The 25,735-nt window shown below is 46.0% G+C and overlaps 1 protein-coding gene across 2 annotated transcripts; it reads left to right on the top strand.

The window, feature by feature from the left end:
* Positions 1 to 27: 27 nt before the first annotated feature.
* LOC149858832 (cilia- and flagella-associated protein 52-like) lies at positions 28 to 24,233 on the top strand. Of its 2 annotated transcripts, none has more exons than XM_090059906.1 (14): positions 28 to 252; positions 563 to 759; positions 3,792 to 3,928; positions 5,016 to 5,144; positions 6,866 to 6,965; positions 7,419 to 7,535; positions 13,633 to 13,733; positions 15,356 to 15,526; positions 17,703 to 17,851; positions 18,308 to 18,453; positions 19,759 to 19,910; positions 20,362 to 20,464; positions 22,136 to 22,247; positions 23,503 to 24,233. In XM_090059906.1, the coding sequence occupies exons 1-14, from the start codon at positions 174 to 176 to the stop codon at positions 23,676 to 23,678; spliced, it is 1,869 nt and encodes a 622-aa protein (XP_089916032.1). In that variant the 5' UTR covers positions 28 to 173; the 3' UTR covers positions 23,679 to 24,233. The 2 variants fall into 2 exon arrangements, with proteins under 2 accessions (XP_089916032.1, XP_089916033.1); XM_090059907.1 differs by having other exon boundaries at positions 197 to 329; positions 23,503 to 24,232.
* Positions 24,234 to 25,735: the final 1,502 nt, after the last annotated feature.

Here is a 25,735-nt window from a genome sequence, read left to right as displayed (position 1 = left end):
CCCCCGTGCGACATCATAGCGGAAAGCCACCGGCCGCTTGACCCACTCGGTTGGGGCGCATGCGCACTGGGCCGCAGCGGCCGCTGGACCCCCACCTCCACGCGTGGGCTACGCCCCCCCGCCCGAGGCCTCAGGCGCAGGCGCGGTTGCCATAGCGACCTCTGTACACAGCCATGGCGGCGCCCCGGCAGGACGCGGAGCCTGAGGCACAGGAGCTGGAGCTGGAGCTGCAGGCCGTCATCGGCTTCAATGGTGCGGGCCCTCCGCCTCCCAGCTAGAGGCGCCGCAAGCCTGGTTCCCTCCCGCTTCCCCCTGCGTCTCGCAAGGTGGTGAGGATGCATCTCTCCCCTGCCTCCCAGCCGCTGAGGCAGGCATCCCTGCTGCTGCCTTGCTCGAAACCGCCTCTCCGTGTCCTGCCCGCTCCCTTCCCTGGGGATTTCTTGGCTGCATCCCTGCAGTCAGAGCCACGGTGCCCCGGGGCCAGGGGCTGCGGGCAGGTGTTTGCTGAAGAGTCCGTGGAGCTGTTAAGCAGCCGCATCCCCTTGATCTCTTTTCCTTTCAGGGCATATCCATGCAGGTCTGACCTGCCACCCCGATCGGGAGCACCTCATCTATCCGCTGGGCTGCACTGTGATTATTGAAAACTTGAACAACAGCCAGAGCTTCCTGCACGGTCACACGAACAATGTCTCCTGTGTTGCTGTGTCTCCGAGCGGACGTTACATTGCTTCTGGGCAGGTCACTTTCATGGGGTTCAAGGTGGGTAACGATTTAAAAACATGGCAGCTCTTACAAACCACCAGTAGGAAATCTGCCTCTTCCTTGCAGGGTTGATTTTTCCCTTTGTTTTTGTGTGTTTTGCCTCATTGGATTTAGTGGGACTAGCCCTGTTACTTGTAACTACATTGGTGTACACCGTCTGTCTGGAGCCATTGGTTGTTAAAACCAGGGGTGCTCAACCTCTGGCCCATGAGCCACAGCCACCTTACAGGGCCCTGTCATCTAGCCAGTGGGTCTCACCATGTGTCTGGAAATTTGGTGGTGGGAGAGCAGCAGCACCACTCCCCTGCTGCCAAATCTCCAGACCCATGGGAGCCCCAGGCCCTGTATGCTGGATCCAACACGAGATCCCAGGGTGCAGGGGTAGCACCAAGCCCCGGGACCCAATCCCTGCATGTGGGGCAGGGAAGGGGTGGTGCCAGGCCTCAGGCTCAGATCTGGCCCACGGACAGCCAAGTTTGGCCTGCAGACTGGCTCCAAGACACTCATCTGGCTCGCAGGGCCAAAAGGCCGAGCACTATTGGTTTAAATAATAACTGAAGTTTTTGTTTTTGAGGGGAAAACAAATGCTAAGGTAGGAAAGCTATTGCAGGAGACTGGGATTCATGATGGAATGCATGGTTGGATCTGCTTCTGATTCTCTATATGTGATGTTAAACAAGTCTCTTGTTTTCAAAAGTGCCTATGACTTTGGAGCTCAAGTCTCACTTTCAGAAGTGACCTGGGCATTTAATAATGGGGTTTAGACTGCTACATGACTGAGTCATTCTTCAGAATGGGAGTATGACTCCAAAGTCGCTTAAGGCAAGCCACCCCTTGCAAGCTCCATGGACTGCTCATCCCCTGCTGCACCCCAGTTTCTGCTTTGGGCAGAGGGTTGATCTCTTGCCCTCCTTCCTGAAAGATCTAGTGAGAGACAGTTTAGAGTGGCTAATTTAGTAAGCGGCACCCTGTAGCTTGTGGGGGAGAAAGCAGCTTTCTGTCTGGAGCTGGAGCTGGAAGTGTGTGGAGCCCTCCGCAGGCTGTTCATGAAATGCAGAATGGAGAATTTGGCTGGGATCTGACTGCTAGGCTACAACAGGGGATCAGTACACTATTCATAAAACATGAACTGGATCACAGGTTGCATTTTGCCTGCAGCCTGTAGGTTGCCAATTCCCACGTTAGGATAGGGGTGCACCGATAAAGATTTTTTTGACTAATACAGATAGCCAGTTATTAACCAGCCATATTGGCCAATACCGATCTGATTGCCAATATGCAGCCCACCAGCTTGGAGAGTAGTGTCTGGCTGGTAAGGCTGTGCTGGGGAAGGGACTTGGAGGAGGGAAGGTGCATTGGAGGAGGGGAGGGGGTGCAGATGAAGGCCCTTGCAGTATGGGAAGGAGTGGAGGTGGGGCAGGGGCAGGCTCAGGTGGGACACAACTGGAGCAGAGCATGGGACAAAGCCATGGCTCATCTCGGGGAGCAGCTCAGATCCAACTCCTTCATTAGGAAGAGGCTGGTACATCCCCGGCTCTGAGGACACAGCAGCAGCCCACCCTCACCCTGTACACAGATCTGGGAGGGCACGTGCTGCCCATGCCTCCCCTAGGGGTGCATGCAGTGGCTGGAGCTGTCCCCCCTCCTCCCCTCCCGACAAGCTGCGGCTCTGTTCCATACCCTGCTCCATCCCAGCTGGGCAGTGCTTGCCCCTGCTCCAGCCCCACTCCTTCTCTCACCATGGGGGCCCTGATCTGCACCCCCTGACACACTCCTTCCCTCCCCCATGCCCCTCCCCACCGCCAGACTTACTAGCCAGACACTGCTCTCCAAGCTGCCAGCCTACATTCCTGGCTGCATGCATGCTGCGGCTACACACATGCATGTAGCATTTATTGGTGACATTACTGGCCATATCAGCCAAAAAAAACCAATTGCCAATAATGTCAATTTTCCTTTAATTGGTGCTGATACAATATAGACTAATGTATTAGTGTATCTCTACATTAAGCAATTTTGAAATCCCACTAGGCACCTATTTGCATCTTTAGATGTGTAATAATTTTGAAAATCTCACCTTTGTGCCTCACTTTTGCCTATCCACAGGGTTTCGGTGAAGTTTAATACATTTGTTCTTCAAAAAGGGCAAGGAAGAGACTAGCATTATATACTACTAGCCAATTGCCCATCACGAATGACAGTGTTTCAGGGAGTGTTTACATGCCCCCCACTCCCCGCTTACCCTTTGGGGCTGGCCATGTAACCAGTCCCTCTGCCACCTCCTCCTCTAGCCTCCAGCACAGCAGCTCCCTCTCCCGCCCCCCACCCGCCTCCACCTCTGCCTCCTCTCACAGAGCAGCAGGGCTTCCCTCCACCTGAAGAAGCAGTGATGGCAGCAATGGCAGCTCCCTCTCCCCAGCCTGTCCACCACCACCAGCTCCTCCCACAGAGCAGCAGGGCTTCCCTCCACCTGAGGTGGCAGCGGCTCCCTCCCCACTGCCTACCCTCCTGCCTCCTCCTGCAGAGCAGCAGGGCTTCCCTCCATTTGAGGAGGTGGCAGCAGCTCCTCCTTCCCTGCCGCCTGCCTCTGCCTCCTCCCACAAAACAGCAGGGCTCCCACCTCCCTTCCTGAGGAGGCAGAGCCCCTGCAGCCAATCACTGCCGGCCCCCTTGGCGACGCATGCATAGTTGCCCAGAAGAATTACAGGCAGACCGACACACGGACAGGCAGACTAAGCCCTTCATTATTTTAGAATTTTAAATTATAATTCAAATGTTCTTTTAGCACTTGTTAGCCCTGTCATTACATTGACTTTAAAATCAAACACATTCATTAAAGTGACAAATTTGGTGCTTCTGAGAGGGGCTAATCTGAACAGTACTTAAACCTCTGGAGCCCTGGGCTGGAAAGAAGGCTGCTTTTATGTTCTTTAGACTGACATCTTTGAATCGTGGTGCTTAGCTACAAAAGCACCAAAGTACATTCTGAATACTACTCTTGCTCTGACCCCTTGTGCTTTGGATCTCAGGCAGATATCATTTTGTGGGACTATGAGAAGAAAGAGCTGCTTGCCCGGCTGTCGCTTCACAAGGGAAAAGTAGAAAAACTGGCCTTCTCTCCAAATGACCTTTATTTGGTGTCACTGGGAGGCCAGGATGATGGCAAGTAAGAAACTTTAAATATTGATTCTCCCTCCTTCCTGATTTGACTGGCCCTGTAAGGTGTGGGCCAGGTGAGAGAGAGACAGCTTCCATATGTGAGGAGGAAACAAGCTACTGGGCTCCAGTGCTTCGCCCCCTTGTCCTGTTGTGAGTCTTGTTTCTAGTAAGCATCAAAAAGCGGGTGGAGACTAAGCTGGTGTCATTTACACCATCTCCCAGCCTACACAGCACTCACCATATTTTCTCACATACGCATGCCCTGGAATATTATATACATTGTGTTTTTCAAAGTCAGAATCAATGCAAAAAGATTTGTCCTTGTTTTAAGTAACTAAGTAGGTAAGGAGTTGAGCCTGCTCATTGTTCTGCTTCCTGTGGATCTGTACTGATTTTACTTTTGGTTTCACCCTTAAATGGCAGTACCTGCTCTTACCATATTTCTCACATACACTGTCCACTTCAATTTCCAGCAGCTGGATTCTGGGAAAAGGGGGTGTATTCTATGCAATAAAATATGGTATTTCACAGTAAATTAGGCCTGAAAGCCTGACATATCATCGCTGTCTGCACAGCCCTTGCTTACCCCCTGCTGCTGATGGCCATGTTCATCCATGTCCAGGCACCCCAAACTCTGCAGGTGGCCACACCCCAGTAGCCCCACCCCCAATGTCCAGTACCCTGCCGGAGTACTGGCAGGCTAGGTGGAACTCTTCCATTTGGGCCATATGTTTGACACCCTTGGGGTAGTGTCTTTATGGTGAGGACAGGATTAGACCCATCAAATCAATTTCTACTGATAACAGAAGACATGATTTTGAATCATGAATCATGGTCATTAGATGCTGAGGGACAAGTGCCCATTAAATCATTAATCATTAAACTACTTTATGAAGAAGGGGCATGAATTGTAAGTACACATATCTATTAGATAAGATAACATGACTGAAAATTTCCCTTGGTTAAAATATCTGTAAAGTGACCCCAACCCTTTATTCATCTAGGCTGGGAAGATGGTCAGACTCATTTTGATCTATGATGTTTTCAAGCCACTCAGCTAAGCTGAAACCTAATCTCCCTCCTCTGTTTTGCAGTGTGGTCGTATGGAGCATAGCTAAGAGAGATGCCATCTGTGGCAGTCCTGCTTCAGCCCAAAGTGCTGGAAATGCTACTGTCCTGGCTTTTTCCAGATGCAGAGATGAGATGTTCGTTAGTGCTGGAAAGTAAGGTTTTGTCTACACAAGGAGAAAGAAGTGCTTCTGAGGGACAAAAGTTCACAAACATATTTCCTTTTACAAAAACTGTTTATTTAGGTGGCAGGAAACTTAAGAAACAGTGTTAATGTTTTTCCTATTGCTTTGTAGGGGTCTTTGACTATCTCAGCTTGTCCCCAGGAGGTATTTCTGCTTGTTCTACACATAGGCGTAAGCTTTTAAAGCAGTATATGCAAGGAGCAGCGTGCAACTTTTGTGGCTGTTGGCAGGGGTTTGTACTCATTCCCCATATGTTCCTCCTAATGTTTACATGAGAAAAGCAGTCAGCAAATGACTCTGAACAACAGCTTTATAATATAGGAATAGTGACACCTTGCAGGTCATCAATTTATTTCTTACCTATACCAGCAGCAGCCTCTAGGCACTGGCTTGCGACAGTGTGAGAGCCCTTCAGTGCAAAGCTGTCATTGCAGCAGAATGAATGTATTATTACTTGTATCTGGCCTGGTTTTCAAAGATGCTGAAAGCCTGTAGCTTCTATTAAAATAAGTGGGATTTTTGGGTGCTCTTGAAAATCACGGCCATGACATCCAGAATTGCTAGATGTTTTACACAACATATTAAAAAAAAGGAGACAAAAGCATATTGAGAGTAAGATCTGTGGCCCAAATGTTCTTGCTTGTCAGTCCATCCACATATCTTATTGGTTCTAGTAGGTTTTTTTCCATTAGAAATTGAAACGGACTTTTTTGAATGATTGCTAAATGGGTCAAAGAAAAAATGAACATGACATGGGGGAGAGATGGGTTGTGAATGGGACAAAATAAAGGACACCGTGAGAGGTGGGGTAAAGGAGAGAGTGTGGGGTAAAGGAAGAGAAACAGGAAAGTGACAGTCGTGTTTTAGTGGCACTCTTTTTTCGTTTTATCACTGTAAACACCTCACAACCCCATCCAAGCTCTTCAGTTATGTTCTCTCCTAGCAGGTAGAAACACAGAATGAAACTGCATTTATGCCCTCTGTTACAACATCTCAGCAATAGAACGGTTCTAACTGATATCTTGTCTTATGTACTGGTACTGTGAAATAATTACAATAGTCGTACAATGAATGAGGCAGCAGCCTGTGGCAAAAACCCATAGCTGCTTATATACTTTAAGCCTGCATCATAACACATGATGATAAGGAGATTGAATTAAAGTTGTAAATGGTGTCTAAATTATGGCATTTCTTAAATTTTGAGTGCTTGATTTTTCAGCATTGATATTCTTTTAATATAATATTTTTGTGTAATAGATATGGTGGTGATATCTAGTTGCACTGAAGTTGCAGTACTGAGAAGTTATTTGAATTGCCCTGGATAGTTTATTTTCCAGTCTATTCAGAACTAAGAGCATGCACAAGGTCCCACCCATGTATGTGTAACCAGGGAAGGAAAGACTGAGGTGGTTTGTCCCTATGACTACAGTATATACTTCTGCACTTTTGGGCTATTGTTGGCTAATCAGATGGAAGTCATCAGAAACTTATCTTACAGATACAATGGATTTTTTTTTTGGTTTTCTTTTCTTTGTTTATCTGGAATTGTATCTTTTTTCCTTTTATATTAACAAGATGATAGACCCCAGGCAGAACATACTGAAGTTTTTTTTGCAGCAGTGCATTATTCCAAGGTCTCAGAGATTTGTGCATGTATGAATTCAGTTGTGATGTGTATTCTTTGGCTACAGTGGGACCATTCGAGTATGGGAACTGGATTTACCAAACAGAAAAATCAGGTCAACTGAATGCCAAACGGGACAGCTCAAGAGAGTGATCACATGTATCATAGTAAGTTTCAGCAAAAGATGTATAGTTAGACTATGTCTCAATAGACCTGTAGGTTATCCTAACCATTTGTAATGATGGTATGTTTATCAGTTGTAACACCATGATGAGTGTAAAAATATTAAACCTTGGAGACTGTACCCGATAATATTTTTCTCCAGCAAAGCAATTTTTTTAGTGTTTTTGAAAAGAAGAAGGCCGACTTTTAGCCAGAAGTTCTGGCATGCAAAAAATCCTTTTTTTGTTCATGAGCATTATCAAGTTTTAGTTAGAAAAATGTCTTACCTTCAACAGAGATATGGATCTGTTTGTGGTGCTGGACACAAACTTCATTTATACCAGTCCAAATGAAATCCTGGCAATACACTGACATGTAACCACTAACACATCACAGAGTTTCCCATGGTATAAATCTAGATAGCTGATCCTGCTTTCCTTATTTAAACCTTCCCCCAGATGGCAGATGATGATAGTTACTTCTATGTTGGGACTACAAGTGGTGACATCCTGAAACTGAATACAAAAAGCAAACTTATGAGTGACTATGGACCTATGAAGGACAAGTTCAGCCAGGTGAGTGGCAACCATGGGGTTGTGTTTTAACTTTTATTAACTCCAACAGATTCTCATGTAGTTTATTCCCCTGCCTCCCTTTCCCCTTCTTGTAAGTAAGTGAAAGTGGTACATTATTCCTTCCTCTAGGAGAGCCTTCACATATCTGACTCAGAAAACTAATCCCAGCTCTGTGCTAGTGGTTCCTTATGAAGGGTATAGTTGGCACTGAGTTCAAAGACCTGGTTCAGATTCTATTCTTTCTCAGTATATTCCCAGAGATGGGTTTTGCCCACAGCTCTTGTGCTATCACAGATTCTCTCTTATCAAATTCAATATAAGATAAAGAAACAGGCAAACCAGGGGAAAAACAAATGCAAACACTCCTGATTTTGGCCATGCAGAATTAAAGTCCCAAGGGGATCTCCTTTCACAAACAAAAAGGAATTGCCTCGAGCAGGTATTTCTTCCTCTCTGTTTAGCTCACTTGGTGCTTACTTCACCTGAAGTGTACAGTTATACTGAATAGAACCTAAAAAGTGGGGATAACAAACTGGAAGACAACAGTTGTGGAACTGGCTGAATATTGGGCAGTATTTGGCTATCTGAATTTCTCCAAGTGGCATTCAATGGGATTGGGTAGTTGATGTACCTCTCCTGGCAGCCACCACTCCACCTCTCTTGCTGGTTTGAAATTTCCTTTCCCCTTCTCTGCTACGCAGTTGGGAAAAGAGGAAAATAACCTTTCCTGAGGCATGGTGCCTATCGCTTTCCCTGTGCCTGATCACAGAGGAGGAGAGCTTATTTCTTGAGAAAACAGAATGCACTTTTTACTTGTCCAGTTTCTAGTAACCTCCAAAGCCTCTGGGAGTGGAGAAATAAAGCCACCCTTGTCCACCCCAGAAACTAGTGTAGGGCAAAGGGAAGAAGTATTATAGGTATTTCTACCAAATATTTGTCTGGGATAAGGATCATAAAGTAGCTGGGGGAGGAACTAGATGAACTTTTGAAGTTCCTTCCTTCCCCATTTTTCTAGGATTTCATGATTAGTAGCCAAAAGTCTCAGTGTCCCCATTAAAGGTCAGAGCTGTGTAAGTGCTGAGCTTTGTGGCCACAACCAGAGTTCAGATTCCACCTCAGGATTACTCTTGGATCTCCTCAAGCACTTACCCTATCACTTTATGAGGTACGTCATAATCCCCATGCATTCCAGTCCCACCCTTCAGTCTGTACTGGGGAGGAGTATAAGCCATGGTTCCTGCAGCACAGCAGGAAAGGTCTGCACCTCAAAGACATACCACACTTTATGAAAGAACAAAAACAATAATATTGCCCCTCTTGCTTACACAAGAAATAATCTAGACCTTTTCTATCCCAAGTGTGACGTTAAACCTTTCCTTAGTTCACGTTAGCACCCACTGAAAAAAAAACCTCCTCAGCTCAGCTTAGATTTTGGTCTACACTCTAAAATGTCTTTTGAACTTTCACCCTGTGTCTGCATGGTTTCTCAAGCAGAGAAATCCCATTTGTTTAGCAGCATCTGTAAGGCAGGTAAGAAGTGAGGTGTGTGACTGGTAAGGGCAGTCTAAGAAACATTGGGAGTGTCTGCATTGGAGAAGTGTCTTTAAAAGAACTTGAAGGGGAAGACCTTAGTGTAGCAAAGAAGTCTGGAAGAGACTGCAGTGGTACAGAAAGGAGAGGATCTCATTGAGGAGATGGACTGGTTTGATTTGGTTTGTGATTTTTCTTTGTAATCAGCATACTTCAAAGTACTGGCTTTCTTTTTGTAAAAAGTAAATAATAAAAGATGATATTTAAACCCCTCCACCATGCTTTGCATTTCATCTGCAAAAGAATATAAAACAATATTTATTGCGTTATTAATATGAGCTGCTTGGCTTCATGAACAACAAAAGTAGATTATAAGGCTATCTACTCATGATTCAGAGAAGAGCCTTGACAGAAAAACAGCCCACTTACAAAGGCAGTGTTGAAATCAAATGCCAATATTGGCATGTCTAACAGTGTGTTCTGACTATTTAAGGATGCTTAATTTTCACTGTTTGTAGTATCAACTTCAATCTCAAATTAGGACAATTAAAACATGACACCCAGGAAACTTGAAGTAGTGTAGAGAGGGCCATAAAAGTGCAAATTTATTAATTGTTAATGTTCTCCACAGTTACAGGTTTGATTTGTAGTGCCCCCACCTGCTATAACTCTAAACCCAAAGGGCATTTGAAACTGAGCTTTTTTTACAGGAAGAGCTGTGCAGTAGTAGATCAAAAGCATAGCTGATGGGTCTCAGATAACGGGGGACTCAAAGAACGGCTGATGCTTCATAGGAAACTTTGAAAAACATTCTGTTTAGAAACAGTTCTGCTTCTGGATCATATTTTCTGATTTTCCTTCTTTGTTTTCGTTCTTTTGCTGAAAACATTTACATGAAAATGGGCTTTCTTCCTGCCGTTGTTCTCTTGGTGATGGTATAAAATCTGGTGTGTGAGACATTCCACAATTAGGGATGATGTCCATGATGTCAGAGTGCTGTGACATCAAGTGAGAGAAGCTACTGAAACCAATCAACACATTAGAAATAAACAAGTCTGTTTAGGCTAGATTGGGTTAGGTTAGAAATGTGTTTCCATGCAGATGTTTGCTAGTGCTTACAGCTACGCTAGATTGAATACATTCAATTTTGTCTGATTTTGGAGGCTAACCAATCCTTGTCCTGGCTGGTACTGAGATGGTGGAATACTTGGGAGTCCTGGGTGCTAAAGGCACAAGCAACCCAGGTGGGACCTTGGCAAATATTGGACCATGAAAACTGAATGGGTGAAGAGACTTCAGCATCCCCAGTATTGCTACTGAGCTGACACACAGGACTACAACATAGAACAGCTTAATAGTACTTTTTTGAACAAAAAGAAGCACAAATAATGTGACATAGATGGTTGTCTCTTTGGAGAGAATTTTAAAACGTTTTCCACGAAACATAAGCAGGATTAATATTAATACAAGTGATTCCATTCATCTGGGTAACTGGATAAAAGCAGTGTGTCCAAACTCAAACTACGTGCACTGTAATGTATATTGTCTGGATGCTTCTCTTACAGCTTCCCACTAGGTTGTGAAAAATTATGAAAAATTAAAGTTCCCTTACTATTTCTGTCTCTGGCTGGGCTTCTCACATCCATAACTAAACCTCAATCCTCTCCAGGCTAAGGACTTGTGGGCTTGCTGTTTGGGAGTTGTTTACTCCTGAAAACAAAGTGTGGTTGAGCCAAGCCAATATTTGCCTCAGAGATGCATTGGGAATACCAGGAGTTGTAGATAGACAGTGCGCTGTATTGCCAACACCATTTGTTCAAGAGTCATGAAATGTGGTTCCCAAAAGTCAGGAGACCGACTACAAAAAACTTTCCTTTTAACCAGTAAATGTTGTGTTCTTTAAATTCCTTCTGGTTTTTGACCTTTAAAAAGTTATGTTTCCTTGCTGTCCATCACCAGTGGGCACACCTACAATATGTTTAATGAACAATAGATTAATTCTACTGCACAGTAGCGCACATGGCAAAAACCATGCAAATATGTTAATGCAAACTAGTATTAGTCTACTGTGCATTATGCATCAGAAAAAGCATGCGATTGTGCTAAATGTGCAGTAGGCTGCTGCACTGCACATTATTTCATACTTGATTATACAAGTACTAAAAATACAGTAGGGACTGCACATGGGTGGACGTGTAGACACACCCAGTGTGAAGGCTAGAAACGTTTTTATTTAAACAAAACCCAAGTTTCTCATAGAGAACTATTCTGACTTTCCAAAATACACAAAGTAAGATCTGATGCATACCTTGGGGGACAGCTGATTTCCTGTCTCCAGTTTGGTGCTTTAGCCCGTTCTTCCCATTCTCTGCCAGGGTAGTAGGGACCCTTGGTGGGCTAATGTGTCATCTCATATTGAAACTCTTTGCTGAGCAATTCCTGAGGGCCATGTGACAGGACCTGTGCCCAGAGGTGCTGTGGCATCCCCTGGTAGACATGTGGCTGCTGCTCAGTCCAATTACTCAGGGGGGCTTTCCCTGTTATTTTGTCTGCCATACCTGGATGTTGCTCAAACAGTTTGGGAGACTGCCCCAAAGGCCCAGAGTGGGTCCAGTCCACTGCCTACTTACCCTTCAAACAGTCTGTTGCAGCTCTTCTGGCCCTATTGGTAGCAGGCATCTTATGGACTGTGTTTGTGGTCTCCATCTACTCCCTTAGCCATGCCCTTGCCTCTCAGATGGTATGTAGTATCACGCCACCTGGCTGCACCACAACACTTAGCCCTCTCAGGCCTGAATGCCTCTGTTGGGGCTTCAGCCTCCCTGGCCTGGTCCTTACCCTCCCAGGGGCTGGGCCTCTGGGGTCCCTGACCCAGGCAAAGCTGTAGTCCCCCCACCTGCCCCCAAGTCCATGATCCATACAAGGCTCTAAGCTGGGTGCTCCTCAGGCACCCCTGTGGCCTCCATACCTCCCCCACAGCCACAACTCAGTCCTCCAGTATAAAACTGAGACAAAATGCAAACCACAGCTTTCAATCAAAACCTCTCCCACTCCAGGTAAAAAGAAGGTCTTGCCAGCCCTCCTTCCCTTGAGCTCTTGCCTCTCTGCTCTCAGGGTGTTTTGATGCTTGCCAGGATGTCTCCTGGAGCTGTTCCCTGCAATGCACCAGACCTGATTGAGTGCTTTCCTCCAGGTGCTGGGTTTATTTGCCCTGGAGCCCTGTCCCCTCTGCTCAAGTGACACCCCAGTCCCAGACAGGGGTTTCTCCTTCCATCTAATGGGCAGCGTGGCCCTCATCCTGCAGCTTAGCCTGTCTGCATGTAACCTTTATCTGGTTGCCTGGAAATCTGCACTACTCCCCCAGGTAATTCCTATGCCAGTAGCCTTGGCCCAGCTGTCTGCCTACCTAGACAGCTAGGCTAGCCTGCTGTGCCTTCCCCTTTTCAGTAACAGGCCTTGGGCTCCCTGCTACAAGCCCACTGAGACTGGCTCATTCACCCCACCCTCCACACAAGGAAGAAGAAAATGGTTCTCTGGCACTGTGGGAACTAGGGTCCTGCAGAAAAAAACCTAATAGTTTTGGGGGAGACAGTTTGGGCTGAATTGTTTCAGTAGGGCAACAAGGATGGTCAGGGGTATGGAGGAGTTGTCATATGAGAAGAAACTAAATAGACTAGGACTTTTCATCTTAGAAAAAATATACTTGAGGTGGAACATGATAGAGGTTTACAAAATATTAAATGGTGCAGATGAAGTAAATAGAGATGTATTATTTACTGTCTCTCACGATGCTAGAATAAGGGGACAGAGGTGAAAGTATTGGGTAGTAGGCTTAAAAGTAACAACGACATGCTTTTTCACACAGCGAGTAGTTAACCTGTGGAATTCATTGCCTCTGGAAGTTGTGGGGGCTGGTAGCTTCACCTAGTTCAAAGGGGACTAAGCCAATTCTTGGAGGAAAGGTATATTAATAGATATGGAGCGTGGTAGACTGGGGTGCAGCCTCCAAATGAGAAGTTCCTAAACCTCTGGCTGCTGAACAGTGCAATGGGGGAGAAGCAGGGGATGGGAAATTCTGGTCATGCTGTTTCCTCCCTCCCATCTCTGGTGCTGTGTGAAATGGGATACTGCGCTTGATGGACATATGATCTGACCCAGAAAATGTCAGTTCTTATGTACTTTTGTAATATCTAAAATGGAGGGAAAAAAGCTTTGAAAGAATGAATTTAGGCACTAACAGAGAAGGCTACCATAAGGTAAAGTTGTGTATGCATACTCTGTTCTACTACATCTGTAGGTGCAATGCTATCGCTTCCTTTTTTATATGTTAACATTTTTACACTGACTTTTAATATACCTATATCTAATAAAGGCTTTCTCCATTTTCATTCTGAAGACACTACTTTTTACCTGGCACAGTGGAGGCATACTAATAGAGCAATATTTGAATGATGTAAGGACTGCCCCAGGGAGCATGGCAAAGACTCTGTTATGCTATTCAGCACAGCTGCATCAATAAAGAGATGCTGCTTCAGTACAATTGTGTGTTAATCCTGTTTTCTTCTAGGGAGTCACAGCTTTGCTTTTGCTGAAGACAGGAGAGTTACTAGTCGGCACTGGAGGAGGGATTATAGCTCTCTTTAAAGGCTCAAACTACAGATCAATCAGGTGAGTCTATAGACTGAAGTAACATAAGGATGTAGTGGTGCAGAGTGGCAATGTAATGGGGCAGTAATGTACCCACTCCAGAGCACACTCCAGATACCAGTTTTGATGCTTTTTAAGTAATAACAGAGAAATCTCATGTTTTTTAATTTTCTCAGCAAAAGTAGACACTGTTGAAAGGGCAATAAAATGAAGTGGACACTGGCTGAAATATAGAATCATAGAAATTAAGGGCTGGAAGGGACCTCAAAAGATCATTGAGTCCAAATCCTCTGCTCTGGGCAGGAATACTGTTGAGATCAGATGATCCCACCAGGGTGTCTGTCCAGTCTCCTCTTGAAGACTCTACTGTATAGAGTTGTTCTATTCCTTTGCAAATGTTAATTTAAATACTGCTAGTTCATTTAAAATAATGTATATAGATGTCAATTTGTGTAGCTCCTCTGAAGTCAATGAAATTACACCATTTTACAACAGCTTAGGCTATGACCCTTGAAGTTAACAAGTAGTTGTAAGAGGACACTAGATTCAAAAAGGGCTTTGTCAATAGCTTTATAAGAGAGTGTATCCAAATGTGTGTCTAATTACTTATGACCCTTCTACTGTGATTACAGAACAGAGTTGCTGGCATCATTCACCACTATGTGATTTGTAGATTCATAGATGTTAGGGTCTGGAAGGGCCCTTACAAGATCATCAGATCTTGAGCGGTAAAGACTTCTGGGGTCAGATGACCCCAGCAAAGTGGGCATTAAGGCACTTTTTGAAGATCCCCAGGGTGGGTGACTTTACCAACAGTCTGTTCCAGACTCTCAGCACTCAGCTTGTAAAGAAGTTTCTCCTTATGTCCAATCTGAAGCGATCTTCAATCAGTTTGTGCCCATTGTTTCTTGTCTTCCCCAGGGGTGCAATGGTGAACAGATATTCCCTCAGACCCTGATGTATGCCCGTAATATGTTTCTAGGCTGCCACCATGTCCCCTCTGAATCTTCTCTTCTCCAGGCTGAACAGTCCCATGCCTTTCAGCCTCTCATATGACTTGCTGTCCAGACATCTAATCATGCGCATGGCCCTCCTTTGGACTCTCGAACTTCTCCACATCCTTCCTGAAGTGCAGCACCCAGAACTGGACGCAGTACTCCAGCTGTGGTCTCACCAAGGCTGAGTGGAGCGGGAGGATGACGTCCTTAGTTTTGCAAGGATTGTGCACGCAGTTACTCATTTTGCATTGTTGGCATAGGCAACTTAGGTAGGCACTTCTGAAAGCTTAGCAATATATGGTTTAAACATCCCAAAACATCTAAACTGCCTGGTATACTCTTGGGTAAATACTACTGAAGTGCACTTTAGTAAAAAAGATAGGCAAAGGTGTGTTGTTATCTACAACCTGCTCCAAAGAAATGTGTGTATGTGCTTGTGCTTTTAGTCTGTGCTGTACTACAGATAACATGAAGTGCTAATGAATTTGACAGGAAATGGAGTGTTGGTCTTAACAAGGCTCCTGCCTTTTCTTATGGAGCATGGTGGGGGATGAAGGCAAAGTAGAGGCCAAATACAAGAGGAGGGGAGGGAGAAGAATATAAGAAAAATCAGGATCAGGTCAAACTTCTGTTTTATTTTAACAGGAAAATTCAGGTCCAAGGTGGTGTCACTTCCTTGACACTCAGAGGTCAAGGTCACCAGTTCTTTGCAGGAACAGAAGAGTCCCAGATTTACCGAATTAACTTCGCTGAGTTTAAAGAGAAATGCATTGCCACCTGTCATAACGAAGCAATTAATGACATCATTTTTCCCCTGTAAGGATAAGTAAAGGAGAGCCTTTTTACCCTTGAAAAAGGAGGTGTGGGGAGGATGGGAGGAGGTGGAGATACCTGTACAACACTTTTTAGCCAGGCGACTCCCAAAGTCTCACAGAATTTACATTCTGACTTGCATGTAGGAGTTGCTTCATCCAGCATTTCAGTGCAACCAGGTTAGTTGCTGAATTAGAAAGCTGTTCAGGAAGTGACAAATAAGTAGTGGATCAGACCTCCAGGAAGAATTTTAAACTGAAGCGCTGTAATTACACGAATTTGTGTAACAGCAGTGTTAACACCCTACACCAGGGGTAGACAAATTTTTCCAGATGCAAGCCAGAATTACTTACCGTGTGTCAGAAAGAAGGGCGGAGTGCTAGGACCCAGCTGCTGCTAACACTTGTCTCTACGGCAGCATGGAAACATAGCCCACAGCCAAAGCCCCCTGCCACTGAGTTCCCACATTTGCAAGCTGGATCCAAAGGTTTTGCACGCTGGATCCAGCCCCCCAGGCTGTAGTTTACCAACCCTTGCCCTATACCATACTCTTGGGGAAAATGCCATGAATCCTAAGCCAGGAGATCCTTCACTAATCCATATCTTAGCATGCAATGCATCTTTCAATGTTTCTTGCATTTATTGTTTTAAGTGGTACTGATACTTGCAGATACAGCAGACAAGGTTCTTTAGGTAAATATGATATCTTTTATTAGACCAACTAGATAGTTGGAAAAATTATTCTTTCAGGTACAAACACCCTTTTCAGGCAGAGGGAGAGTTGTTTCTTTGTGTTCTCTCCTAGGTAGAATGGAAGCCAGTATGCAAAATACTGGTTTGAAAATGCAAATGCATGGCAGGTGTGGGGGATCAGAAGCCCTGTGAGACAATAGGTGAGAGAAAGGTAGGGTTGGGGAGGAAAGCGGGGAAGAATATTGCAGACAGGTTACCTGGGGTTATCAGATGGCAGGCAGGTTATAATGTGCTATAAAGCCAATGTCTGTCATATTTAGTCATGATTTTTTGTATCGAGTAGATTTTTGAAGTTAAGTTTGTAGGCTCATCTATGAAACGTATTTTGTAAATTCCCTGAGAGACTGGAGATTCACCAACCTCATCACCAGAAGCAAAATTCATATGGCCCAAAGCACATTGAATAGATCTAGACCATACTGGGGGAAAAAATATAAAATCTTCCAACACATTTCCACCATTTCCACAGTAACTATACCCATAACAGAACCATCACCATTCCTGGATCTTATACTTGCCCCTCCAGAAATGTAATATATCTCATCCAGTGCACCAAATGCCCCAATGGAAAATATGTGGGAGAAACCAAACAACAACTGCATACCAGAATGAATGCACATCGAAAATCTATCAAAGACAAAAATACAGAGCTACTTGTGGGTGCCCACAGCTCACAAAACAACCACTCTCCCTCCAATTTCTCAATTCTAATCCTCAAAGAGAATTTACAAAACACCTTTTGTAGACAAGCCTAGGAACTTAACTTCATCAACCTACTGGATACAAAAAATCATGGACTATATATACATATGATATATATAAATGTATATATATGAATGGGCATTCATTCCATCCAGGAAGAGCACACACCAATTGCAGATGCTTTCAGCCTGACGAAGGGTATTTATATTCAAAAGCTTGCTAAGAAGAATTTTTCCAACTATTTGAGTTGGTCTAATAAAAGACATCACATTTACCTGAAGAACCTTGTCTACCTATGTCAGCTATAACCAACAACCCTTGCAGATGTGGCTGCATTCACGATCTCTAATCCAAAACTTTGAACATCATCTAATATATTATCTAATATCCAAGTAACACAGCTGTTGAAAGTGATTTTATTGGGTCCATGGGCATTGCTTACAATTTTGTGTTTGACAGTGTCACATGTTATATTACACTGTTGTAGTGTCTTAAGTTAAACTTTCCCATAAATTGTTCCATCCCAAAAGGTGAACTTGTCACAAAGTTAAGAGTACAGAATGAAAATTGTCTTTCATCATTAACTGTGGTATCCCCTACAGAGGAGACTACAGTTAAACATCAGAAACAAAGAACACCTAGCTGTGATGGGGAAATGAAGATCTAATAAGGATGCATCTAACTGTGACTACCCCTCACTAACTTGCTTCTCTGCCTTACATAGGGGAACTTCTGACTTGTTTGCTACCTGCTCCAAGAGTGACATCCGTGTGTGGCACACCCCAGAAAACAGGGAGCTTTTACGAATCACTATCCCCAATATGACTTGCCATGCCATTGAATTCATGAGGGATGGCAAAAGCATTATTTCAGGTAACGGTCAGAGACCTCTGTATTTAGCTTCAGTCCCAAACTATTCTCAGATGTTAATAAACATAGTTAGAATAGAATGGGGGAGGGCCAAAGACTCAATTCGTTTGATTCATCCCACTGGCCAGAAGGCATTTCAGCTGTAGAGATCCTCAGGCACAGCAGAAGTGATGTGTGAGGGAAACAAGATCTGGGGAGCCAGAAGAGGATATGAACTCTAGCATGTTATAGAGCCCAGCTTCCCAGTAATTCACACCAAAGTCAGCTGAGGGATGTTGAGGCCATGGGGATGGAGAACCATTTATACAGATCCACTAGCATTGCCTTCTGCAGAGTAAGAGCACAGGATCCACTGCAATTCAGTTCTGAGAGTGGCAGTGTAGAGGAGGACCCTAGGGAGGGTACAGTAATATGAAGGATGTTGTTCTGCCATGATTCATTATTTTTTTATTGCATCAGCTTGGAATGATGGGAAAATCCGTGCCTTCACACCAGAGACTGGTCGACTGATGTATGTGATTGACAATGCGCATAGTTTGGGAGTCACAGCCATCGCTGCTACAAGTGATTGTAAAAGGATCATCAGTGGAGGAGGTGAAGGGCAGGTAATGCAGTGAAATAGCTGTGCTTTCATAACTATAGCTGGTAACTACCTTTAACGAGCCAGTCAGAATTTGAACAGGTGGGTTGGGCATGTTTAGCACCATCCCTTCCTGGGAACACAGGGACAGCTGTATTGACATATTCAGAGGGTTAGATTTTAACAGCATCCCAGTGTTTTCAAAGGGCTGATCTTCTTCACCTTTATAACTACATTGATTTTAGTGGGTCTTAAACATCTCAGTACCATTGAAAATATGGCCCCTAGTCTTTCTGTGCCTCAGTTTCCCATCAGCACATTAGGAACAGTAAAAGTGTGAAGAGGATAAAGATGGCAAAGGCTGTGAGATGTTCAGGTACTGTGGTGATAGAGATCAGGTTAGGTAGATGGGACAGTCTGCCAGCGGAGGTGGTTCAAGCACCTACACTGAACACCTTCAAGAGTAAATTGGATGCTTATCTTGCTGGGATCCTATGACCCCAGCTGACTTCCTGCCCTTTGGGCAGGGGGCTGGACTCGATGATCTCCCGAGGTCCCTTCTAGCCCTAATGTCTATGAAATCTATGAAATATGAAAGTACCTGGAGGATTTAGTCAGCCCTGGGCCCCATTGCACTAGCTGCTGTATGCCTACACGCAGGATGGCATGGTCCCTGCCAGAAGATCTTCCAATCTAAGACAAGTACTAGAAAAAATTAAAGCTAGAAGGATGGTCCGATAACAGCAGAGAGTATATACGTCACTCAAGCAAAAAGGCAATCTGAAATGTTAATACTTCCATCAAAATCAGTAATCTAAATCCTAAGGCTGCAACTTTCAGAGAAATTTGGAAGTTCATTTTCCATTACTTAATGGGAATTTGGCAACTCTCCAAGACACAACTTTAGAGCACAAAAGGACAAAATTCTGCTCCTTTGAACTCAATAGCTAAACTGAGGTCTACTTCATTTTCAATATGATTTGATTTCACAATGCTCTTATGAAGCATCATAGGTACTGTATCAGTCTTTCCTGATTTGTCGAGGATAAACTGAGGCACAGTTAAGTAACTGCTGAAAGTCAAGCTCTTGGATTAAAGCTCAAGAATTGCTTTCCTGAATTCAGTCGACTACACTGCTGAGACCTGAATTCAGGATTTGGGGTCAGATCCAACAATAACTTTAAAGAAAGTGGAAAAAATATAGTATTTCATTCAGCTTCAGCAAATCTTAAAAGAGATGCACAGAACCCAGAGATCAAAAGTGTCTTTTGAGCTAGTTGTAGCTCAGTAAGAAGAAGGCCTTACAATGTTGTTTACTGGTGGCTTTCAGGTGAGGGTGTGGGAAATTGGCCAGAACACACGCAAGCTAGGAGGAGTTTTGAAGGAGCACATCTCTGCTGTGTCTTGCATTAAGATTAAGAAGAACAACCTGGAGTGTATCACAGCCAGCCTTGATGGAACATGCATCATCTGGGATCTCGTGTAAGGAAATGACCCTTATTCAGCAGTTTAGCCCTTCTTGACTATGGCATGCCTAGAAAAGAAGAGGGTGTTCTTGTGAAGATCTTGGTAGAAGACACCACCCAGCTAGTGTATCCTAAAGATACAAGCTCTCCCCTAGACATGCTGTCCTGAAATGAAAGCTTTTTCCCACTATGATACCCATCCCTGCTTTATACATCAATTTCTTATGAAGCAGTTCCAGTAGGGAATAGGACAGACAGGAGGAATAGTTTAGGGAGAGTAGGTATGCTGCTCAGTTCATTTGTGTTCCAAAATGAAACAGGCTTCAGAGAACTCCAATCTCAGACCAAAGTATGTCAGTGTCTGAGCAAAGGAGATGTCTGCTGTGCACAGGAGATGAAGTTAGCTCTGGCAGAGTGATCAGTTTGGATAAATCTCTGACTCAAGCTGCTTTGGGGGTATTTTCTAGACGTCTTATAAGGAATCAGATGATCCTGGCCAACACTTTGTTCCAGTGTGTTTGTTACCATCCTGAAGAGTTCCAGATAATCACAAGTGGAACAGACAGAAATGTAAGTAAAACCATAGGAAGTCAGCTTGAAGTAACTCAGAGACCCAAAGGCATGGCAGCAAGTTTTGTCATTGACTGGGGAGTCCAGCTTCCAATCAGAATCAAGCCAGACCAGTAGCATAAAGATGGGTAAGTAGGCAGGGCATGAGCCTTAGGTACTGCCTAAGGGGAGAGGGGTGTAGCAGGTCAGTAGGGGGTGCTCCTCCCACCCTCCTCACTGCACCCAACCAAATACCAAGCCTCAAGTGCCTCCCCTGGGGCGCCTATGTTTGATCGACCCCCTTCCTGGAGCACACCCGCAAGCCTGGGGTAACTGCTGCTACCACCCAGGGTCTGGTCTTTGTTCGGGTTCTGTGCCCCCCAGGGTACACAGGCCTGGTAGATCTTGAGGGTGCTTAACCCACCATGAGATCTTGGGGTGCTTCCTTTAGCCTGAAGCACAGACTAAAGCAAAGGGAGCAAAAAGGCTTGCCTAATCCCTCTCAAACATTTACTGCTAGGCTTGCTAAGATAGATAGCTTTATTGATTGGAGGGGGAGGTCATAAGTACGGAATACAAGTTAAGAGGAACCTTGAAGAAAAACAACCTTGAGCTAAACAGTGTAAGGGAATCTTTGACCTTTTTAGCATGCTTCTAGAACACTTAGATCTAAGTTACTGGCTACCACTTAGATAAATTACTCACAGCAATGTTCAGAGGATTTTGGAGTTACGCAGCTTCAGCCTGATTCAGTGACCAGAGATGCCTCTGTCCCTGTACCCCAAGATGGAGGGGACCCTGTTTATAACCTTTCTGACCTCACCACCTGGGCCCAGTTAGGGACAGGTGTTATTTGATGCCAACCAATCAATTTGAAAAGCATCAGCATTACCTGTCAGAGGTACATTAGGTTAAGTCTAGCCCCTATGTCATGAGGTCAGAACACAGAACAATAGAAAGGCTAGATCCACCCCCTTGTACCTGAGCCAGGTCAGTACTCAGTAACCTGGGGCAACCAGGTTGACAGACATGTGAGAGGACAAAGAAAAAGGAAAAGGAAAAAAAAAACCCAAGAGAGGGGCTAAAGCCACTGGCCCTAGAGGTTTTTTGTCACAAGAGGTGCTATATATGTGTGTGCATGTGTGCATGAGTGCATGCATGCATATGAGAGTGAGCATTCTGGGAAATGTAGCTCCTGCTGCTGAGGAAATATGTCATCTCTTCTTTTTTGCTACCAAAAAATAGCGTCTTTTTGGCTGCTCAACATACATGTTGGTGGCAAAAAAATGAGGTGACATCTCCCCTCAGCAGCAGCAAACTCCAGCTGCTGCTTCTGTACCACCACCACTGTTCTGTCCTCCCAGCTGCTAGAACCTCCAGAGTCAGAGCCAGGGGAACTGCAAGGATGCTGCAGGGGAAGGGCAAAGGCCAGGGTGGAGGGGAGGGAGGATTGGCCAGGGTGCAGTACTAGCTGGTTACACCTCTGAGCCAGGCTGTGATCATGGCAGGCTTTGCCAACCAACATAGCCTTCCTTTAGGAAAATAGGGCCCATTAGGTAAAACAGACACTGGGTCCCACACTTTACTTATGATTTATATAACGTGGACAGTGCTAAACATGTCTTCCAGAAGCAATGGAAATCATCACGCTAATTCTGTATAACTGAATTTTCATGCTGGTCTGGTTTCTAGATTGGCTGGTGGGAGGTATTTGATGGTTCTGTGATCAGAGAACTGGAAGGCTCTGTGAAAGGTTCCATTAATGGGATGGACATCACATCTGATGGGACTCACTTTGTTACAGGTATGTGGATGAGAAGAATGTTAATAAAAAACTAGCAAATTGCCTGTCATAAATGATGGGGCTCGGGGGCAGGCAGCAATGAAGTGCCGCCACCAGCATCCCATGGTGCTGCTTCTCTACCTCTGGCCTCCTGCGCCCCCCCCACCCCCCATATCTGTCCCTGTGGGCCCCCCCTGCCTCCCCCAGTGTGCCCCCATGTGCCCTCCCCACCCCTTGCTGCTCCACCCCACACCGCCAGGAAAATCAGGGGGAGGGGCGCTTGCATGCAGTGGTGGCCATCGACACACAATGCTCTGTGTAGCTGCCGGTCCATGCCTGGCCGCTCGCAACATCCCCGCCTCCTTGCCTCCCTGCTCCTTCTCCCTGTTGCCTCCCCCACTCTACCAGTTGTTGTTGGAGCTGGGTGGTGGCAGCGGGGGAGGGGAGCATTGCAGCTGGGGGGTGCTGCCACAGGAGCACCCACCCCATCCCGCTCCCATCTCTCTCTCCCTTCCTCCCCTCTCACTTGCCCCCTCCCTGCCGGGAGGGAGGGGAGGAACAAAGTGCTGCTACCTACCATCCTGCACCACCTGCCAGAAGCGGGACGGGGGAAGGTTGCCCCACCATCCTGCTCCCAGCAGTCCGTGCTGCCGCCACATCCAAGGGGTGGCCTGGCCCTCCCCCCCGCCACCCCCAGCTCTGCTCTTTGGAGGCGGCAGTGGCATGAGGTGCTGGAAGTGGCACTGGCCTCTCTCCCCTCTCCCACCTTCCATCCCCTCTGTCATGGCAATGCTCCGCTATGCCAGTCCATCCCCATCGGCCTGTCTGCCAGGGATGGAGTGCTGCCATGATGGTGGGGATGAAGATGGCCGGCGCTGCCACCGCCTCCTTCAAGGAGCAGGGAAGTGGGGGGCAAGACCACCCCTTGGATGCAGAAGGAAGACCGGGGAGTGGGCAAGGCCAGGGCTGCATCACCAGCACCCTGTACCACCGCCGCCTCCAGGCAGTAGGGCCAGGGGAGGGGGGGCAAGGCCAGAGTGGGGGTTGAAGCCAGCGCTGCACTGTCAGCACCCCATGCCGCCGCTGCCTCCAGGGAACGGGGGCCCGGGAGGGGGAGGGGGGCAGGGGCAGACCAGCAGCGCTCCAGCCCCTCAGTCCCTATTGTCATGGTGCCACTCTGCTGTGTGTGTCTGTCTCTGCAGAGCACTCAGGTTGTTTCAGTGAGCATTATGATTGGCTGCCAAGACAACCTATTCTTCCTTTGTGCCCAACACAGGTGGTGATGACCATCTGGTGAAAGTGTGGGATTATGATACAGGTGAGGTGACTCATGTTGGTGTGGGTCACAGTGGCAGCATCAGGCGACTCAAGATCTGCCCTGGGAACAAGTACATCGTGAGTGTGAGTGCAGATGGTGCTATCCTGCGATGGAAATACCCACACTCACACTAACAGTTGGTACAGAAACTATAATACCAGTTTTTGAAAAGTTGACTCTATTTAGAAACGTGCAAAAAATTGTACTACTAGGGAACGGTTATTTTGATACTGTCTAGTGTGAATTAGCCAGGCTCGTTTCCTTTCTAGTACCTGGCAAAACTGATAGTTTCAGAGTACAAAGCACTCCTGTTGATTCAATTGCAGTTGGGGGCGCTCTCCTCTTCTGAATATCAGGCTCAGGAAGTTATATGACTGGTTTGCCCTGTTACTGTATTCTGGACAATTCCAAGTCTCTCTCCCTCCCTTCTTCACAATGAATAACTTATTGTATAAATACAATGTTCTGTGTTCATTTTTGTTTGTCTGGTTCTAATTATGCCAAAAGGCTTTTCTGCTTCAAACCAGAACTATAACTGTGAAACCCTTTAGATTTAAATTTTTAATGAAGAGGTTCAAAAATAAATAAAAGGACCTGTTTCTCAGAGGGTTGGGGCTTATAGTTTTTTGAAAATGAGGCTTTTCTACATTGTCTCCAGTTGAGCATCCATAATTACCAGTCATCTTAATAAATTTTGCCCACGTTTTTCTAGGATAAACCTAGTGTAATCACATAGGTTTTCCTATTCAAAATACATCCCTGAAATACTTTATTCTCTTGCATGCCACCTGGCCCTAAATAAGACATGTCTTGCAGAAGGAAAAATGTAGAAAAAGAGATTTTTCCAGAGTTGTAAGCCCTCTTGGAAATACTGAGTGTCTAGGAAGTACGGCATCCTGGGAGACAGTCTGGGTGAGGCAGCAGTAGGGTTATCATATTTCCAAGTCCAAAAAATAGGACACCTGTCACAGGGTGCGGGGGGGAGGAGGGAAGAGGAATATGATGGGGGGGGGCTATGACATGCCAATGCCCTGCCCCACCCATTCTGTTGCCCCTCACTGACAAGCCACCCCCTGCCCCAGCCTTGCTGCTGCCCCTCACTCTGGACCCACTGACCCCAGCCCTGCCAGTGCTTTTCGCTCCCAAACAGCAGTACCCTGTCCCCCACCCCTTGCTGGTGCCCCTCACTCCCAGCCCACAGTCCCCTGGCACTGCCAGTGTCCTGTACACCCTATCTAGTCACCCATCCCATCCCCCAGTGCCCCTCACTCCAGATCTGCATCTCCCTGCACCCCTCCCAGCCCTGCCGGTACCCCTCACTCCTGACTTGCAGACCCTTGCCCCCCAGCCCTGCTGGTGCCCCTCAATCCTGACCCACAGTTCCCTGCCCCCCACCAGCCCTGCCCCCCACCAGTGTGCACACACACACAGACACTCTCTGTCGGTTTACCTGGCTTGCTGGAGCCTGCACAGGGAGCACATGACCCCCAACAGCCAATCACCTTGCCCGCTGCTCCCAGCCCCAAGCAGCTAGCCCGGGGGAGCAGAAAACCCAGACATTTGCTCTTATTTTAAAAGCCCACCCAGACGCAACACAGGGGGCCAAAAAAGAGGTAAATCCAGGAAAACCCGGACATATGGTAGCCCTAGGCAGCAGGGACTGACTGATATGGCTGTGCAGTAATAAGACCCCAGCCCCTTGCAAGGGCAGTACCATGCCTGTTACTACTTTACTGTAAACAGTTTTTATATAAGTTCCAGTAAATAATGAAGTGCTGTTTCCACACTACAAACCTCACCAATGTACTACAGACTGCATGCAGCTGCTCACTTGCCCTGAGCCAGCTCAAGTGCTCCTTGAGGCACAAGCTACAATGCGCAGCCAATAGCTGGGGTTTTGAGAGGGTTAACGAGGGATCCCACCCCTTCTGTGTACTAGAACCAGAGACAAGAGGCAGCTGTTTTGGCAGCCAGAAGTGGATGCTGTGCTTTAATATTCTTCTATTTCTGTTCTAGTGAAGAAAAATTATTGTCCCTGCTTAAGAGACAAACCCCAATTTGGGAGGACTGATTGCATGTGGAATGCAAGTAAATATGGGCACTGACTGTGTCTGATGCTAAGTGCGCTGCATCATATCTGGTATTACACTGTCACCTCTTTCAAAAACTGCTTGTTTGAAAATCCAGTTAG

The sequence above is a fragment of the Crocodylus siamensis genome, chromosome 8 (assembly GCF_052110815.1).
Source record: "Crocodylus siamensis isolate JL-2025a chromosome 8, ASM5211081v1, whole genome shotgun sequence".
Taxonomy (NCBI): Eukaryota; Metazoa; Chordata; order Crocodylia; family Crocodylidae; genus Crocodylus; species Crocodylus siamensis.
The sequence above is the reverse complement of the archived record's forward strand: the minus strand, read 5'-3'. Positions and strand labels throughout refer to the sequence as shown.